General features: G+C 40.3%; 1 protein-coding gene across 5 annotated transcripts; it reads left to right on the top strand.

Moving 5' to 3' along the window:
• The first annotated feature begins 3,695 nt into the window (after positions 1-3,695).
• On the top strand, positions 3,696-19,796 carry zgc:91944 (uncharacterized protein LOC436941 homolog). 5 transcript variants are annotated; one of them, XM_020640626.3, is made up of 11 exons: positions 3,698-3,932; positions 5,076-5,185; positions 6,411-6,840; positions 7,141-7,226; positions 7,894-8,004; positions 10,265-10,483; positions 11,029-11,185; positions 13,296-13,378; positions 14,245-14,340; positions 14,579-14,694; positions 17,791-19,796. In XM_020640626.3, exons 2-11 carry the CDS (start codon positions 5,104-5,106, stop codon positions 17,935-17,937), a joined length of 1,527 nt encoding a protein of 508 aa, XP_020496282.1. In that variant the 5' UTR covers positions 3,698-3,932; positions 5,076-5,103; the 3' UTR covers positions 17,938-19,796. The 5 variants fall into 5 exon arrangements, with proteins under 5 accessions (XP_020496285.1, XP_020496282.1, XP_020496284.1 ...); XM_020640625.3 differs by having other exon boundaries at positions 3,700-3,932; positions 14,576-14,694; XM_020640629.3 differs by lacking the exon at positions 10,265-10,483 and having other exon boundaries at positions 3,696-3,932.
• Positions 19,797-20,609: the final 813 nt, after the last annotated feature.

A 20,609-nucleotide genomic window follows, 5' to 3' on the forward strand; every position in this document is an offset into this window, starting at 1 on the left:
CACTTAAAAACATCCATACATGTTCAGCTCAACATTTCTTCAGAAGGAAAGCATTAGGCTACATATTTTTTGAAGAAAAAACAATCTATTAGTTTAAAACCTCAACTTTAACGGACGCATTTCTGTTTGTTCTAATTTTGCATGCCAAATTCATTTAAAGTTATCGTAAACAACAAGTTTAAGAAGTAAGTCCACCACAGGCTACATTGCTTCTAACCTGTGTTACTGTAGACAGGTACACATTTCTCCCTGCTTGTTGAAAAGACACATAAAGGGCCACAAGGAGGGAAGGGCAGAGTTTAGCTGAAGAGTCCAGAGTCTGGTTAGATGGGAAAGTGTGATAGCTGACTTTTGCAGTGTTCAAATTCCAGGCTAGCATCCTTCAATGGACCCAGTCATGAAGTATCCAGCCTTTGTAGCCTGTGTAGACTCAGGCCAAACTGAAGTGAGACGTTCTTGTCTACAGAGGATTTCCTGTTTGTATCACAAGCCGTTCCCGCCCTTACCCCTATTGTTACTAAGCCACACTCCTGTTGCCTACCCACCTCGATTGCTGCACCAAAACTATCAAATGTAGAATGATGTCACATAACATAACCTATTATTTTAAAAATAATTTGAAGATTTTCAAGGCCCTTTCCGTTTTCAAAATATTGTACTGATAGCTCTTTGACACAGTTGAAACAAATTACTAACATTTATAAGTGTACTCTTCGGCCACTTGAAAGTCTGGCATTTTGTTTGAATTGTTGAGCAATGAATCTTGTGATATGTTTGGCCACAAAAGAGAGACCAGATGCAGCCCGTGAAAAGGAGTCATTTATTGGCCAAACTTTGAAAGAGCCCTCGACAAAGCAGTCAGTCTTCAAATGTGCCCTTGGAAGGATGCAGTCCCCGAATTGAGACTCAGCTGTGGCAACCACCAGGCTGCATGGTTTCTCATCAGTATCCTTTAGCTAAACCCACTAGACTTTCTCAAAGGCCACAGCACCCTCAAGATGAGAATGATGGCAAGCTGAGCCAGATGCGACCTTCGTGGGGTGAATGCGACCAGATTCTCCCCACTAAGAGGGCCACTAGGACCAGTTCATAGTGTTTCAGGTGTTAGATTAGACCACCTAAAAGAAGACCCAAGTATCACAAAATGTGCAGGCATTAGCTGAGGACTGAAATGAGACTGAACTGAGCTCTATAGACATAGAGCCTACTTTATAGTACTTATGGCACTATAAGCACAGGTTAGAGGGGAGGAAGGTACATCATACAAAGTAAACACATAAATGCTGGTGATGAACCTTTATATAAAGGCAGAGAGATTGCTTAATACTTATTCACACATAATGGCAAAGGTGTCCAGAGCAGCAAAGCCTTGTATGTATAATACAACACATTTAAGTAGAAAGTTATAACATATGGATAATTTTTCTGTTGTAAGAATAAACGTCAACACTACTTTTTTTTATCCATCTTTAAAAAAAAAAAAAAATAGCTACAGCCAGTCATCACAAGCTTAGCATAAAGGCTAAGGCCACCAGAAACAACTGGCCTTGCGCTTTGATTAATTGAATTTATTTATTTGATAGCAATGGTGCAACTTAACACGGTTCCAACACAGAGCAAGAAACTGATGTTTTGCACAGAGATGAAGTTCTTGCAGAAGGAACATGGGGTTTGAAAGGTTAGATTGTGGATACATTTGACCCTCATTTGATAAAAAATAAATGTATTAAGTGCTCAAAACTTAATAGGTAACTGTTCGAAATCTTGTGTTTTTGGTGGATAATTTGTCCATTATTTTAAGCCTGGTTCTATACTGATGTAAGTTTTTTGTTGCAGAGGCTTGAGCCCACACTGTCACAAGAAATTAAAGAAACTGATAGAATGTATGTTAGCTTGGGCTGCCTGAGTTTGTTTAGTGTCTAAGAAAATGTAAGTTTGTATTTACTGTATTTGAAAATGTATTTACCTTTATCCTTCATGCTGACAATGTGCCTGCGTAATGCTGGAAGCCAGCCGGCAAGTCATAAATAAACATAATAAAAACAAAGGACCAAGAATTGACCCTTGTGGCATACCCATTCTGTTGTTTGACATACCTTTCTTGGACAGCTTTCACACATTCCTCTCTTTTTGGGGATATGAATCCAACCAATCAACTGCTTTTTAATGTTAAAAGAGCACCCAATGTTAACTTATTAAATAACATCCACCTTAAAGAAGTAATGGTCAAGTCGGGAAGTTTTTATGTGGCACACACTTTTTGAAGAAGATTGCTTCAGAGTGCTGGTTTTCTATGATAAAGTTTTTAAAGTATCTCTGAGCGTTTAAGAGGTGGCCTGCATCATCTGTAAAGAGAACAAACAACTGTATCTGGTCAAATGTATTTGTCAGATTTGGACCTTAATGTGGCCTACACTGGACATAGATTTGTACTCACTCTTTCTAACAAGTAGGCACAGAGTGGTATTGAGAACCGGTACCAATTTTGTATTAGTTCCTGACTGGTCAGTACTGAAATATTGATACGATTTTCAACAAACTGTGCTAAATAGGTTTTATATGATGCATTAATTCATTCAAAAATAGATTCAAAAAAGATTTGAGAAAACAAAGCTTTAAAAGTATCCATCCTTCTTGATGATGAAGCAGACAGGTTTGGGCTACTCATTTTGATGTTGAAACACTTGCTTTTGTTCCTTGGCTGACAGGGCATACATTACCTCTACTATATCTAAGAATTGTGCAAGGAGTCAAATGAGGCTCCAGTCTTCAGCCTTGGAGAGTGGGACCCCCTAAAGAACACTGTGACTCTGAGAAACACATTTGATTAGTATAAATGTGTGGACCAAGACAACCTGTACAGTGATACAAACTGAAAAGAAATCACAAAAATATCATCACAAAAATAAAACACATGATAAAGTGACCCGTTCAGTGTTAGAAAAACAGCTATAATGCGCATCAGCAGGTGGCAGAGGCCAGAACTCTGAACAAACTGGTTCCAATAATGACCAACCCCACTCACCTGCTCCACGCCCTGAAGGTGATCAAGAGCAGCACCTTCAGTCAGAGACTGATCGCACCAATGTGCAAAACTGAGAGATACAGAAAGTCTTGTATACCAGCTGCTATAAGGTTTTATAATGCACATTATTGTATTTTAACTTATTAAGTATGGAAGCTATTTTATGAAATGTGTGGTGTTATGTCTGTCTTGAAGCTGTTGTGGCACTGTAATTTCCTGTAAAGGATTATTAAAGGATCTATCTATCTATCACTTTTTAAGAGGCTTGAGGGTAGCAGCAAAATCAGTATCAAGGGGACATAAATGGCTATTCGAACTGTAATGATCTGTATAAAGTCAACATCAGCAAAGCTGGTTTAAACTGAAGACAGACAATTTGTGAAATTTCATAAGTTAACCAAAAATAAAGGATTAAAATGCCACTTTGTTTATTACAGGCCTACTGAAAAAAAGCACACTTATTGGTAATCATATTTTTCTAAATGGTCTTAAATGGTTAAATTCAAGCAAGTTCATGTAAGTCAACGTCACTTTTCTCTTTCAATTTACACATTGTGGTTTCTAAACACTAACAATGACATGTAGTCACGCAAAAGACAACCGGAAATAATAACTATAACTCGTGTCAGCTTGACAGTGTTATCTGGTGAAAGGGGGGTCAAAAATGAGCCGAGATTGAGACAAACTCCCAACATTTGCATACACTAGTATTTCCCCACTGCATAGCGGAAATATATAACCCTGCATCGTCCACCCTCCGCTAGTTAATTCACTGTCAAGCTCCGCACCAAAGGAGCAACTTTCACTAGTTTGGGGCTTGGGTTGGATCACGACTTCTTTCTCTGCAGTTTTCTCCATCTTCCTACTTGGTTCAACCGGCTGCTGCATCTCTCCGCGGCAACGGGAGGTAAGGGAGAGGTGTTCTGCGGTGGGACAATCTGGTGCTTAGCTGTGAGCTAATGTAGCTTGTAGCACGGGAGCTACATCGTTAGCCCCCTGGCTGTTTAACCAGCCTTCTCGACATTACTCATTGTGTGTTTTGCTTTGTTTGTCACGAATGCTTTATGAAGAACAGCCGATCTAAAAAAAATACTGTCAACACTACCTCTAAATTGTAGTTCAGATTTTAGATAAGTTAGCCACGACAAGGCAGAGACAGTCTGTCTAGTTGGCCACACTCAGTAGTAACTTTCCCCGTGTCCTTCAAACTAAAAGCACAATGGAAAGCATTTTAATAAGATTTTTTCACGAGGGTCACCAGTTTCTTCTTGTTATAAAATTACCTTGAAATTAAGCTTAAAGTTGCCCTTTAAACGGTTTTACAAAAAAGCTTTTGCTGAACTTGTCAGGGATTTATTTATTTTATTTTTTTAGATTTCTTTATTTAAAAAGGGACAACGCACATTTAATTAACAAGAGCAACAAAGTCACACATGTAAATGTGCCAGATTTAGCCACGCAGGCTAATTTTCATCTGCAGTCCCTGGTAGGTTGACATTTAAGAAAACATGCAGCACAAAAAACGTAGACACAAGAACACATGAGCATAACAAATTAAACAACACAATTAAAATGTGTAACATATAGCACTTTTAAATACAGAAAAAAGCACCATGCACAGACAAGGAGCAATTTACACCTGAAACAATAACACAACAAACCTGAAGTTAATTAGGCATAGATACTTTTATTTGAAGTTTGCTGAAATTTATTATTATTATTATAGAAACTAATTCATTTTTTCTAAAGGGCATTATTTGTAAAATGCTACAAAAATATTATTATTTTATTTGTTATTTTGTAGCAGTACTTCCGCTTTCTCTCTGGCTCGCAGCGCCAGCTTTACACGACAACGAAACAAACAGCTGTCGAAGGGAGTCTGGTGCTCCTAGTCGTCCAAAGTTGGCGGTGTTAGCTTAGCACAACACAGCGTTGTAGGGGATTGTTGTTGTACATTTGGCAGCATGCTTACGAAGGCAGCATAATCGCAACACACTGCAGCAACTTCCTCTCTTGTCTGACTTTAAAAAAAAAAAAAAAAAAAAAAAAGGTCCAGCCAAGCTGAACTCCGCTGAGCCATGCGACAGTGGTGTGTCCCCGCTGCGACCCCTCGCACTGAACCACTCCCGGGGCGCCTGTCTGTATCACCCCCTCCATCAGGTATGCTTGACGGCCGAAACACCTTATTTATTTATTTTTTTTAACTTTCTTTCTGAACCAAAGCCATGTCACTGCTTAGCTGTCAATCTTAGTTTTTCCTCAAGGAGAACCTAGAAAAAAAAAAATAGTTTTAGTTTGTCGACTTAAATTGCTGTAACCCTGATGGTGGGGGCCAGTCTGTCCTGTTAACACCCACTTTAAGAAACACCCTGTTCTTTATTACAGGCTCTCAAGTTTACTTCTCCAGCTTATCAACAAAGTCTCATAATGTGGCAGGATATGGCTTTAGGCACATTTGAGAAATCGTGAAGCCCTTTTGTGGCATAGCCTACTTCCTATTTCCAAAAAGAAAAAGAAAAAAGGAGCTCTTAAAGGTGCATGGCTCTATTTGTTGTACCTTACCACCTTGTATTTATGGGGGGGGACATCTGATGTAATAAATAGAGTATGATCAACATATTTGTACAAAATATTTCCCTAGTATCTATCATTTTAACACGACAAGATCATGACTTTGTTTTTGTTTTCTTCTGGATGAAATGCAATGAAAGGAAGGCATGGCGTTCTGTGGTACAGAAGAGATGGATGGATATGAGTAGCCTGAGTGGACCTGATGTTAGGTTATGTATGTCAGGGTGATCTTACTTTAATTCCACCCTGGACAAATGGAGCAAGGTTAGCACCAAGTGTCTGTGCCAAGTGTTTGAAAGGATGCCAAACTTTGAATGACCCAAGGGTTCTTCAGAGGATAATGCAGTCCTTTTTTTTTTTTTTTTTTTTTTTTTTTTTTTTTCAAACAGGTCTTGATTGTTTTCAGCTGTTTGTCTTTAGCAAAACTAAAATAATTTAGTCAGATTTTCATTTGAAGCGTTGTAATCAAGATAAATCGGCGCTTACAAAGGAAGTTAAGTGTGTGAAGTCAGCTTTGCCGGCCTTATTTTTATTTGGCTTTTCATCTATTAATAATTCTTTAATCATTTTTCAGTTTCCATAAAAGTTTTTGACAATAACTCTAGTTAAATATAGCATTTTCTGTTGTCGTGGTGAGACTTTGTCAAATCTTGTAGTGCTGTTTATCTGGTGAGAAATCAACCTAAGCATGCAGACTTTTGGTGTATTTATAGGACTACAGTTGGGTCGTATTTATTTCCAAAATTGGTCTTGTATTACATTTAAATGTGAGTCTCAGAGGCACACTGATACACCCCCCACATTATATTTGCAGATGCCAGAATGGACTGTTGTGAAGTGGAGCCACGCTACACAATAGAACAAATAGACCTTCTGCAGCGCCTGCGTTTGTCCGGCATGACCAAACCTCAGATCCTCCACGCCTTGGAGTCCCTGGAGAGGCTCGACCCGGACCACCGGCCGCTGCCGCACTGTGATCCTCACCCTGCCCCGTCCAACAACACCCCCACCACAGCAGCTCCAGCGCCGTCCTCATCTTCGTCCTCCTCCTCGTCACTCTCCCTGGCCTCGGCTACCACGCAGACCTCTGGCCTGGAAGGCGCTGCTCTGTCCCCCAGCAACAGTTACGAAGCCTCGCCCCCGCCCCTCTACGCTCCCGCCGTGGTGGTTCAGCGGTCGTTCAGCTATGACATGATGGGAGAAGAGGAGTGGGACCTGGAGGAGAAGGTTGAGGAGTACATGAGGTGAGCGACGTAGAGGGAGGGAGGATGAATGGAGAGTAGAGCGAGAAAGCAAGACCAGAAGAATGGTAGAGACAAAGAGAGACTATTATAACATCAGATAATGACAGCTTCTGTCCCCCGAGGTGCCGGCTTATTCTTCAGGATTTTTCGTGAAGTTAATTCAGGTCAGGTGTTTAGGGATGGCTGAAAAGAGGGAAGCACTAGTGAATAAGCTTAGTCAGAGCGAAGGATGATGTTTTAACCAAGGTGTAATAGTTCTAATGCCAGAATTTGTTTTTTTTGTGTGTGTCGTTTTTACAGGAGAGACAGCAACCTGGTGAAAGAAGAGATCAAAACTTTCCTCAACAACCGCAGGATCTCTCAGGCAATTGTAGGCCAGGTTACAGGTACTCTTCTGCTTTGAGTGTGCGGTTTATGCAGTTATTACAGCCTGTTACCTACCAGCGTTTGACTTAATCTGAGCATCTAGATGAGAAAAACACAGATTTTACACCACACTTTTGAGATTAAAGGAGTGTGCCACAACTCAACACTGAGCAACACTCGTTCGCTTCCACCATTTGGAATTTCTCTGTGACAGTGGAAAAAGTATTTGAATGTTATCTGGTCGAAAAGGATTGCCTTAAACATTAGAGAATGCACGCTGCTGTCCGTTATCCACATAGTTCTATGAGTTACTTTCTTCCATGAGTCAAAGTTGGCAGACATTTTGGTAAAGTGTGCGTTTGTTCAGAGGCTTGTATTCTCTTGCTGGAGTTCTGGAGGTTTAAAAAAAAGCCAATTACAATAGTTTAGGTCATCTTTGAACAAAAAAAAAGTCTTGGCATTTTTTCTGGTTCCTGCTTATCTAAACTCAGCATCTGCTGCTTATCTTTGCTTTTTTATTTTTTTGAAGTTGTATGTACAGATATCTAGAGGAGTTCATTAGCTTTACAGTTTTTCAGGTGCTGGTTCATAGCCCATCTCAACGTTACAGATGCTCTTGATGCACCAGTGAATAAATCTAAATGTCTTTAACGTGTTGAGATAACACGCCTCGCCTCTGGCACACAGGCATCAGCCAGAGCTACATCTCCCAGTGGCTGCTGCAGCAAGGCCTGGAGATGAGCGACTCCAAGCGCAGAGCTTTCTACCGCTGGTACCTGCTGGAGAAAAATAACCCAGGTGAGCTGCTGTTCAGGTTGAAGTCTTTAGAGGTTAGACAGGAATAACGTTGAATTTCATAAATGGAACATCTCTAGTTGGTGTGACAAGCTTGACACAAGGTAAGTACAGTGTGACCTGGTGCCAGGTTCAGAAGCCAACAGCAAGGACTGGCAGTATGACACATGCTAAATGACATGAGAGTGAGAAACTAAAGATAAAAACACAACTACAGGTGCCAAACTCTTGACTCATCCCGGGATTTGTCCTGCTGGTCCCCTTGTAAATTTTCGGTGTGAAATCGGGGTGAGCTGATGAACGCTGCTGGTCATTTTCTGTGAGCTGGGGGGGAGTGTAGTGACATTTATATCTTGCAGGCCTGTGCTTGACCACAGACGTACAGTCTTTGCCTTGTGACCAGTACAACACCAGGCACATAATGAAACTGCTTCATTGTGTTTCTTCTCTGCACTATCTTCTTCGCTGTTATTTTACGTGCAAAGGCAACAATTGTCATGAATGTGTCGTATGGCAGAGTCTGCTGCTTCGTCCTTCATTTACACATTGTTCGACTTCTGTCAAGTCTGCCAAGATCCACTGACCCGGATGAATGATTGACAGAGTTTGATTTCAAATCAAAAGTAATGTTCCTGGGCCAGCTGTCACAATGGTCGGGCCAGAGGGCCACTGGCATATTTGGCATATTTGGCTCAGGGAAATTCTCACACCAGCATAACAGGACTACCAGATCAGATCTACTAACTGTTAAGGGTCACTGGAGTGTATGTAAAACATGTTAACTTTCATGGAGGGAGATCCACAGATACTCTGCACAGAGACAGAGGAGGAAAGGACACACTTTGAACTGCTTCCTTCACTGCCGGGTAAAGGTTCACTATTCCCCCCCCCCCCCTCTGGGACTGTAGTCCTTGCTGTCAGCTGTTTATTACATACTGCAGCTGCTGGCACCTTGTTTTTTTGGCTTTGAGAACTTCATCAAACCGTTCACGCAGTTAGGGTATGGAATGTCAGTTTAACAGCCCCCCCCCCCCCCCCCCCTGCATACAGCTACATGTTTAATTCCAACATGGAAAGCCTAGCACATAGCAGGTAAAGGGGGATGTAGACCAAGTTTTTTGTCACTTGCTCAACTGTTATTTGAGCACAGAGCAAGAAGGGACAGGACTTAGAAAGGGTCAATTACTGGGCAGAGGATCATTACAGATCATAACAGGGATGATGGATCTCAGATACAGGAAGACTGATGAGGAGAACGCGCAGTTGAGACAGTGATTCAAGGTTGAATGTCAGGGCAATAGATGATAAAATCTAGTAAGGAAGCATTTGAATAAAAAAAAAAAATACTTGACTGTTAACCACTGCTTGCTGCCCCGCCCCCCGCCCCATCCTGCATGGTAAAATCACACACCTCTCATTCCTCCTGCTTTCTCCATCCTGGTCTTTGAAAGCTGTGAAGTCAAGAAAGGACACAAAAGCAATCCATAATTTAAGAGGAACGACGAATGATAAAGGCAGTCCTGTCACAGGAGATGCTAATCAATAGTATTAAGGCTCTGGCTTGGATTTGAAACTTAAGCGGGTGAATGTGGTTTGTTGGTACAGGCCACGATATCAGCTTAGGTTAGCGTTGACCTCTCCTTGTCCTTGGATTGTGATGCCAAAAAAATGTGTCAGGCTTTTAAACGGCTACAACATGCTAATAAACAAATAACCACAGCATGTGTTCACAATACATCATGTTGAACAAGTATCACCTCTTGACATTGTGAGTTTATGAAATACAAAAAGAAGCCACCAATGACCACCCACTGACCCTCCTGACTCCCTTCATTGTAATCTTGAATTTATTTTCCCATCTGCTCAAGCTTTGCTTTAGCTTCTTTGTTGTTCTCAGCTGTGATGCTGTAGGTACTCTGGTGCTGGTTTTCATTCCTATATGCCTCCCAAACAGATAATTAACAGTCATACTAACAATTACTAATTTACTAACTGGCCACATTGTTTTGCTTCTGACGAAGGCTCCTCTTGACCTGCCCATCATGAATTTAGAGAAGCAGTGCTGTCAGATGAATTGGCTGTTTAACTGATTGATACACTCGCATTAAACGTCTGACATTTGAATGACCGAAAACTTGCAAGGCAGGTCTACAGGACTGTGTCAGTTCTCAAGTTTATTTCCAATTCCATCAGCCAAAACTGGTGTCTGTAATCTAAACCCTGGCTGTGGCCTGCCTCACCATTGGTTTTGTCCCGACTGAAGGGCTGAGGTGGAGTGAAAGCCAGCACAGCGTGGGTTCCATGCCCAGAGCCAGGGGAGGGGACAGAGACGGGACGGTAGCAGGGGCAAGTGGCAATCTCCCCAACATCCTCCCTAACCCCAACACCAACCTCAACCCCAACCCAGTGTGGAGTAGGCAGAGAGAGTTGCTGATGCACTTGCTGCCCTGGTACGCTGCCGCAGCCGCCCAGGCCCAGCCAGGTAACTGCGCCCTTCTTTCCTGGGCCTCAGCAGCTTGCCACAGGAGTCGCCTGCACATCCGCTAAAACCACATCCCATTTACCCTTTAGCATCTTGTACGTGTATAGCTCAGGACAGTGTCAAATAGATAAACAAGGGGAATTCCCCAAAATAGCCTGGAATGAAACCGCTTCATACTATTGATGTCTATCATCCATCTCTGGCAACAGCTATGCTTAAAAGTTCACAGGTAGCTTAATATAAAAGAAATCAAGGATCCATGCTATGACTGCACTCCACTGCATCCAGTTTATATGTGAGTTCTCAATGCAGATGTAAAACTAGTCTTGGATTTGCACGTTTTAAAACAACCCCACATAAGTCAATGAAGAGTTAGTACAACTTCAGCAATCTATAAATGATCGTTGGATTTTTACTTTGGTAATTTCCCTATTTTTTGACATTTTCTATGTTCTAATGTGAGCTAAGACATTATGTTCTCCTTTTTAATAAAAAAAAAAGTGAGACTTACTGGGAAGTTGTTGCTTGTTTTTTCTCTTTTTCAGGGGCCACCCTGTCGATGCGTTCATTGGTGAAGGAGGAACCCGACTGGAGGACAGGGATCATGGCTGGGGACAGAGCAGGGATGGTTGGTGGCCCTCTGAGGCTGCGTAGAGGAAGTAGGTTCACCTGGAGGAAGGAGTGCCAATCAATCATGGAGAGGTAGGAAGAGTACCTCATTCCAAATCCTTCAACAGTTTTAATATGTCTATAATTCAAAATCCAGCCGTGAAACATTCAAGGGCTTTTGGTATGTTATTTTAAAATGACAATAGTAATATGCGATATCCAGAGCAGCCAAATTGGTAACTGCTCTATGCCTGTACTTTACATTTACGTTGCGTTAATCACGGTCCCAAATGAATTTATTATTCTTTTTAATTATATTAATCTCAGGCTATATTGTCCCATTAGTTCCAAAAATTCCACGTCTCTACTGTTCTCTTTAGCCGTTTACATTAAGTTTTCATCCTTCAGTTATTATCGTAACCTTTGGGTCTTCCAGAAGTTCCCTGTTTTCCTTATGTCTAACCTTTGTTTCATTCAGTAAATGCAGGTTGGTAATTAAACAGGAAGTAAAGTACCCTCGGTTCTAAAACAGTACAAAAATTCAAAATAAAAGCCTAACAATATCTGTTTTTTTTAAATGCAAAACAATAGAATGTCAAATAGGCAATTTAAAAAATGATTATTGACAATTAAATATTGAAATTCAGTTATTAATGGCGATTTCAAAAATTCAATAGTATGACATTCCTAAAAGAAACTTGTTCTATTTTGAGGGCAGTCATCCATATGTCCATGGACACCGTGAGTAAAACGATTCATTAAACATGAATTTAACATTAAATTACATAACTTGTGTCATCACATTTTGGTGACAGCTGTTTATTTATGTTGTACTTTCTCTCTAAGTGAATTGTATTGTATTTAAATCATCTAGCTATTTGTACTTTGATGTGATGACAGCTACAAGCCTAAGACATGTCTGAAGAAGACAGCATTGATGAATGTTATGGATATGAACAAAACTAAGTATTTGTGATGGATGCACTTCTGCTTCCTTTTCATGGAAGCTCTTTGTTTTCTGTGATTCTAAAGTAAATATCTCCAAGCGACCTCTTTGGTTGATGCCAGTTTGTGTCATGGACAGTAAACATCTGGATAGACGGGTGTAGTAAAGAAATACAGAAAAAGAATCCTGGACATGATGTCATGACTTCGGTTTTATATTTAATGTTTTTTTTAAAAAGAACATAGGTGCCTTACGATCTAGATTCATGTAGTTATAATTACAAGATGGAAAGTGTTTGTTTGTAAAAGCATAACTCCAGTTTTTTGCTTCCACCATGTTTTTTTTTTTATTGACCTGTAAAAAAGCTGATCAAGAGCAAAACAGCCGATAAAAATCGAGCAAGGTCCGTGTCTGATGTATCACAATAGTACTGGATCAACTATCAAGCCATGGCTTGCTATTCATGTAAGGCAGAAAAATAGCATTGCTTGAGGTAACAATCAATATAAATGACTGCCCTAATAATAATAAAGAGAAATGTCATTATGTGCCTCACCATTCACTTTATTATACAGCTGTACGTTGGTTATATAAAGCCTTCCCACATAATCTTCTCAGTAACTCAGAAGGTTCAAGAAAGAGGAGTAGACCTTCTTCAGTTCAGTCCTCCCTGCTGTGTGCAATTGATTTCTGTATTACATGCCTGCTGTAAGTATAGTGTGAAGTCTGGGCTCAATCAGTAATATGACCACACAGGCCCTCAGACAACACTCACCAGCAGTGCTCCCAGATTACGCAGTTCCACTGCAGTGCTGATCCTTATGAGCTAGTTTAAACCCAAGGACGGTACAGTAGAGGTGAAATGGATAGAGAGAGAGAGAGGGAGGGAGAGAGAGTGTGTGTGTGTGTGTGTGTGTGTGTGTGTGTGTGTGTGTGTGTGAGATAGAGACAGGAAAGGGCAACTCTGAGGGTAAGAGGAAGACAGGGATGGAAGAAATTGATCCCTGTTTGCTTTTTAATGTGAAATTCTTTATTTTCAGCCCTGCAGGTCTATAAAGTGAGTAAATAAAGGTTAATGGGATGTTTACATGCGTAGAACCGTTCTATTGTATTACCTAGGAAGATGAACTGAATTGTCCTTACTCTCCTCCGGATCAACACAAATGACTGTAGGATTAGAAGTTTAATAAAAGGACAAAACAAGCCGTGATCTGAATTGTGCCTTCATCTAACTCTGATGCTTTTTGTCTCTCACAGTTTCTTCATTGAGAACCAGTACCCGGATGAAGCGAAGCGGGAGGAGATTGCCAACACCTGTAACTCAGTCATTCAGAAACCAGGTACTCTTAGGCTTTTTTTTTTTTTTTTTTTTTAACCTTAACAACAGAAGTGTTTCTAACAACAGACACATTTGTCACATATCATGTTTAATTTGACATTCCTAACCATTCTCGACCTTTCCCTTTTCTGTGGTCAGTACTTGTGATAAAAGGGCTATAAATTCACTTTGATATGTGTAGAGGATTGACTTATTTCGGTTAACGTTTGTGTGTATCTGTTTCTTAAACGGTAAGCTTCCTTAATGTGTTCAAAATCAAATGATGCTCTTAATGAAGTGTATTAATAGAAACATGTGCTATAGTGCTAGTATTTTGATTAAGGAAACAAATACTAGTAATTACAATGAAGTATTTACACCATCATTTTGTCAGTTTCACTCCTGACGCCCCAAGGGCTTGTTTTACTTTAAGTTAAGTATTTAAAAAATGTTTTAAAATCTCCCACAACAAATTTCAAAAGCAACATTTCAATCTCCCAGATTCCTCTTCAGACATGGTTAAATTGACTTGACAATGTCTGAAGAGCATCTGTGAGCTAACACAGTGTGCAGATCTTTTTTTAAATTAATAATAATAAATAATATTAAAATAATAAATAAGAATTTAATAATAAGAATTTTTTAAATTCTTAACTTTAGTTTGATTTTCCATCCAGCACCTGTGAAAGTCTTTCTTTGGATGTGCGTACGCCACATCTTGTTTTACTTCAACACATTGTCCTTGATTACTTACGAGATCATTTTTGTTAACTACTTCTGTCATTCAGACCTTCGTGCCAAAAAAAAAGTTCATTCCTCGACTGACCTGCTGTGATTTCTCCTTTCTTTGACGGCCTGTAAACGAGAGGTGTGTATTTTGTCACTTAGGTTGTAAGCTGTCTGAGTTTGAGCGTGTGACGGCATTGAAGGTTTACAACTGGTTTGCCAACCGCCGTAAGGAGATGAAGAGAAGAGCGAATATCGGTGAGTACATCAATAATCGCTACTTGTTGGCTGTTTGTTCAAACCGTAAAGGGACATTTAACCCTCCTGTCTATTTTTAACAGTGCAAATGAACAAAAGGTTGCTGTACATGGTTTCCTCTGTACAGTCACAATGTGTAGCATCACAGAGAGGCTTTTGATAGTGTTGACTATGTTAATATGTACATGTTTCTATAACCTCACTTTATATTCACTATTCTATCTTTCACAAACAGAAGCTGCCATCTTGGAAAGCCATGGAATTGAGGTGCCAAGTCCAAGCTGCCACTCTAATGGTGAGGAGGGAGAGATGCAGGAGTTTGCTGACCAGGTGAATCATCAGTTTGCAGAGCAGGTACGTCTACTCTCCTGCTACATGACCAGTGGATTGAAAGGTGACAGGAGGGGAATGTAAATGTTCAAAATGCCTGTAAAACATGGTAGTCTTCAGTGTGTCTCTGTTGACAGTCAGCTGAAGACATGCTGAAACGTGTTGGTTTGATGCACTGATCCACTTTTTAAATGTACACAAATAAGTCTGTGGTTTCGGATTGTCAACAAGCTGTTGGTTTTAGGCTCATTATTGATATGGTAAAATGAAGTTTAAAAAAAAAAAAAAAGTTTTGTGTCGTGGGTTGGTCGGGTTTTCAAATGTGTTTGAACATTACCGTGTCATATTCTAAATTCGTTAGAAGCTGTTTTAATGCAAAAAAGCCAGCTGTAGTAGCCAGTAGCACCTCACGTTGGGGTTAAGTCATTGCTCTCGCTTATAACTGATCTCATGTTCTTTAAGAGTATAGGTAGAGCGCTCACTAAATGCATTACAGTGAGGTGAGGCATGAGAAGAGGGAGAAAATGTTTTCCTGACGATCCGCCGCCAGCACCGAGGGGCCACGCGGCCTCGGGTGCGGGGATCTCAAACCGGTAATGATCCTTCCGCAGGTTCACCAAGGCATGATGGCAAACTGTACCGTGCTTCAAAGTGTTTTACTTCTCTGACCATTACTGTGAAGTTTCTCCCGTCTCTGCCATGCAGCCGACAAAGTTAACTGCTACGTTCCGTCTGTCGTCTTCATTTGTTTAAAGTAGTGTCTCTACCATGGCGCCTTGAAACTTTTAGCTTTGAAGATATTCCAAGTGGCCTTAGATGTTGACTGTGTAACAAATGTTGGCACCGCTTGGCAAAATGCACAGGCCTGCAGCGCGCTGATGACGCTGACATAGTACACGCACATGCTTCCTGTTTACACGGAATAGCATAGAACTGAATTTCCATAGATCTGCCCATTGTCCCGATCCCTGATGGAGCTATTTGAGTCAATATCGGACCGATATCCAGATCGGTACCAGGATCAGATCGGTGCATCCCTGACCTTGTCCTGTTGTGAGTAAGCCAAATCAAATGTTGGTGATTTTAGATTTTCTAAACAAATAATGAAACGGTAGGGAGTCTGTTTGGACAGAAACATTGTAGGCGAGTCAGAGTGGGCTGTGAGGACATTAGTACAGTGAGCATCACAAGCAGCTTTCTCTAAAATTGAAGAGTTTAACGGCCTGTAGATTCAGCTTTTTTAAGTTTCCCTGGAAGACATCGTACCACAGCGAAACTCGGCAGCAAACATAAGAACAAACCAATAGAGCCGAGATGAATATGCCGGGTAATAAGGTCAGCCTGGATGTACGTCCCTATGCAGATGGACATAATGGCTACTTCAGGGGTTTACTAAGGGTGGATGATATATCAGAGACACTCAGTGTATCACGGCATGCTCTACTTGCAATGCAGTAAATGACTTGCGGGAACACTGAGTACAAATAGTCTCAAATTGTCTATTTTTATGCTTAACCTGTTGGGCTGTTACGACAAGACAGCTCACAATTTGCAGCGATAATTTTGCCTGCTGGCCTCATTTCAAGAACTGAAATAGCCTGCTTTCACTACTGTTGGTGATACTGTTCTGTATTTATTCCTCATGTGTTTCAGTAGAATCTTAAAAGAGATCTTGAGAGACGTCCAGATACAAGACACACACTCACAACCGAGCAGACTGAGAACAAACTGTGAGACAGAACACATGAGAGGGAGGGGGTGATGTAATGCTGTTGATTACATTTCTTTGTTGCTTTGAGTTCTCTTTCTGTAAAGGGTCTTAATTGATCTTGAGATCTAAAAAAACTAGGCTACATTATCTAGGCCAACATCAGGCCATCATTTATTTATTCAAAAAATAACATTGAAGTCAAACAAGACTATTGCACACATAGGCTTTTAACTAGAATATGAGCGCACCCTTTAGATTGCAAGTTTAAAATTCTTCCAAAAGAAATCATTCAAATACCTTGCACAGGTCGGAGGGGGCCGGCCGTCCTCACCAACAATCCAGAGGAACCTACAAGACCTGAGAGCTCACCTCCCGGGAAAATATCAAGAAATCTTACTGTCTGTTGGGATGTAGGCGAACAATATTTATAAATATAAACTCCTCAAAAGAAGTTCACTTGTAATACTAATTGGTGTTGTGTTATATATCGTTGGAAAGCTCGATTAGTCACCTTTCCAACGAGGTATAACTTGTAAGGATTGTGCATTCGTGGATTGAGCAACACAGCTAAACGTGTCGGTAGCACCCTAACAAAAATGTGCCAAAACCCCCTTGCAATGTTCTTCTGTGAGTATTCACTCATTCAAGCGCTGCCAGGTGTGTGCCAGTTACAGGTGTATGTATGACTGGCACCTGATTGGCACCTGATTGACCGCACTTGACCAACACAACCGCGCTGGTTGACCTTCAATAACTCCTGGTTGAGGAATGCAGAATGTGACCAGGCTGGTGACCAGCATGAGGAGGAGGAGGTGCCAAGCTGTTGTGGCCTCGTATGGACCTTCCACACGCTACTCAGGTCCCTGACAGTGTAAAACGAATAAAGTGTTAAAATGGCCAGTATGTCTTGTTTTTTCCTTATTACTGTGGGAGAGTGCAATCATCCATTCCACCAAGCAACTCAAAACAGGAGTGAATACTAACAGAAGAATATTGCAGGGGACTTTGGCACCTTTTTTTTGGATCGCTACCGACACGTTTAGCTGTGTTGCTGATTCCACGAATGCCCGATCCTTCCAAGTTATACCTCATTGTAAAGATGACTAATCCTGCTTTCCAACGATATATAATACAACACCAATTAGTATTATTAAAGATGCAAAATAATGGACCGAAATAAGGTTTCCAAACCTTTTTTTATGGAGTTTATATATATTTTAAATTGCGCATTTCCCAATCTTAGGAGCTCCTCTCTATTTTTTGAAATCGTATTAATTTCAGAAGTTTAACGAGACCCAAATGTTCTTCCTTAATCTAAAGCTCAGGCAACAAGGGGCTCGTTTTACTTCAACAAGGTGGATCTGATCAAGCGGACATGTTTTTGTTAATACATCCATGGTCTTCCACAGGATGAAAACTCTTCACTAAAGATTGTTGACCAACAAGACCCCTCCGCACTGGCTATCACAGAGGTTGCAGCTCTGCCGAGCCCCACCCCTCAGGTCCTGGATCACAAAGAGGAGGATTCGAAAAGGGAGACTGTGGATGAAGAGTGACAACAGCTGGTGGAGTCTGAATCATCATCTTAAACTGAATTTAATCCGATGAAATAGGAAAACAATAATGGTCTCCTCCTCAACCCAAGTAGGGCCTGTGGTGCCTAAAGCACTCAAAAATCAAAGGGAGAAGGGTGCTGTAGCTTGCTGGAGTGCCTCTGATTGGAGGAGGCAACTGTATTTATCAACAGTAATCCTGCTTATATTAACAGCTATATACAGTATATATATATATATATATCCATATATAGTGCATTCCAAGATGCTATTAAAAGCCTACATTTCTTAGGGGGAGTAATATATAAAGGATACCTCACCCGTTTTAAGCTAAGCCTTTTCCTTTTTCTGTTGTTTTTTTTTTTTTTTTTGCTACTTGCCTTCTTTTAGCCTTTTCACAGAGAACTTTTCGGATGAACTGTGGTGACATGAATGCGCTGAGCCTGCAGGTCAGGTGTGTGGATGGATTATGGTATCAAGGATCAGGGATGTGGTGAAATGAATTGCCCTCTGTGTGCTTGAATGCTGTGACTCCATCTCGTGGTAAGACTCTTTAACCTCAATCAGTTAATTGATCCAATCAGTGGATCGATCCATAAAGAGCTGTGCCATCACATCGGTAGAGCCCTGAGCGACGACTGGAATCTCAGGTAATCAAAAAAAAAAAAAAAATGGATAAAGATATTGAAGAGTTATCTTAACATGCTTTGTTTTTGTTTGTTTTTCTTCTCTGTCTTTTTTTTTTTTTTTTTTTTTTTTTTTCATTTTGATTTTTATCCTCTAAACTGTGTTAAACCAAATCAGGATTTGTTATTTATACCTTTTTATATTAGCAAAACAAGCCTAGGACAATATATCATAGTATCTCTGTGTCTTTGATCTTTGTTATACTGATTGTTGCTGTTGGGTCATTTTTGTAGTCCATCCATTTCAAAGTCTGTCTTAATCCTCATCTCAGCCAGTGAAGCTAGACTAGTTACATAATGTTTTTTTTGTTTGTTTTTTAAACGTTTGAAAGAACGCTAAAACCAATGTGATCAAAAATGCGTTGGCAGACATGCTGCAAGCACCTTCTCGTAGTGGAATAAGCTAAAGCTTATGCTCATGTAAGTTTGTATGACTGCAATGCTGCACTTCAAAGTGGATCTCACTTTAATAAAAATGGGAGTTTAAGACTGTACTTGCATTAGACATGTACATCACCCAGTGAATATACACGTCTATGGGTGCTTTCCTTCAATAATATTAGCACTATATAGGGTTATTTGTCAAACTTCAAATATAGATAGCTGATTGAAACCCTGCATTACTTAGTCCCCATGTATTAACCGGCCAAAGGCCATTGGAGATGCTCCCTAAATGTTCATGAAATGGACAAAGACGTTCTCAAATGTTTGTTCTCAAATGGCGTCCAACAGGATGCTACCATGTTACCTCCTAATGCCAAAGCTATGCCAAGGTAGAGATGAACTACAGAGTGAACTGTGGGTTCAAGAACAGGACAGGACACAGTCACAACACTATAGATATCCAGATATACATAGATGTTTATTTGCTCAGTACAACACTAGCCAACTCTAGCTTACCTCAGAATAACTCTTGTGTCATGAATGTGTTACAGGCTATCTGTCACTTAACTGACAGCGGCCGTTATTGTGACTGTTTATTATATTGACAATGTTATGTAGCATTAATGACGATGGGGTTTGCCCTGCATTGTTAATGTGTACTCACCTCAGACAGTTCTCTTGTCCAGTTTTGGATGGGAACCCCAAAACTGCACGCTGTTTCTGACTATTATGCTCCTCTCTATCTGCTTTTATCTGACAAAAACAAGAACTATAATAAAACTGTAAACAACTGCTCTGATTTGTCTGGATTTGTTTTATTGATATTAGGTTGCTCAAGAAAAGGAAGTTAGGGCCAGTTCCTAAGCCACAAAATGTTCGTAACTATTTTATGAAATGCTTATACAAATGAATTTTAAAAAAGTGTTTTTTTACATACTTAATGAATCTATAGTTTGAGAGCACGGATAACATTCTGGACATAACTCCATTAATCAGAATCGGCTAAATCGGCTTTATTGGCCATTTATGCTTACACACAAGGAATTTGTCTTCAGTAACTGTGCTCTTAATGTACAAAAAGTAGAACATTAGAGGTCCTGCCAGGGCTAGGTTCAAATCCGATCCGTAGCTCCTTTCCCGCATGTAATTCCCCACTTCAATAAACCTTTTTTTTTTTAAAGTATAACATTAAATATAAACATAATATAGGCAAACAAGACTAATATATACAAGGCTAAATAAGACAATAGTGCAAAAATAGACAGAAGCCTTCAAATGTTCAGTTTAGCTGTGTTAACTCAGACGACATTATTAGTCTAACGCTAGCTGCTCATGATTATAAACAGTCTGATCAGGAGCACATCACAGCTGCTGTTAGGTGTTTTCTTACTTATTTTACACGCAGTACACAAACTGCAGCAGAAGCTATCCAGAGGACTTATTACCTTGAAATGCTCCTGAAAACATTATACACATTCACACTTGTGTGTTCCAACTTGTTAATTGATTTTCTGTTAAGCAGCGTGCACGGAAGGAAAGCTCCTGGCTGAATGCAAAAAAGGTGAAATGAACTTGTCTCAGGAAATTGGTATTTAGAAAAACACC

This window comes from Labrus bergylta, chromosome 19, assembly GCF_963930695.1.
Source record: "Labrus bergylta chromosome 19, fLabBer1.1, whole genome shotgun sequence".
Taxonomy (NCBI): Eukaryota; Metazoa; Chordata; class Actinopteri; order Labriformes; family Labridae; genus Labrus; species Labrus bergylta.

Bases quoted from the DNA above. Each gene is read 5' to 3' on its own strand.
- zgc:91944 (XM_020640625.3), top strand. From the start codon at position 5,104: ATGCGACAGTGGTGTGTCCCCGCTGCGACCCCTCGCACTGAACCACTC. The intron at 6,841-7,140 runs GTGAGCGACGTA...TCGTTTTTACAG, and splicing joins AAGGTTGAGGAGTACATGAG to GAGAGACAGCAACCTGGTGA. The intron at 7,227-7,893 runs GTACTCTTCTGC...TCTGGCACACAG, and splicing joins AATTGTAGGCCAGGTTACAG to GCATCAGCCAGAGCTACATC.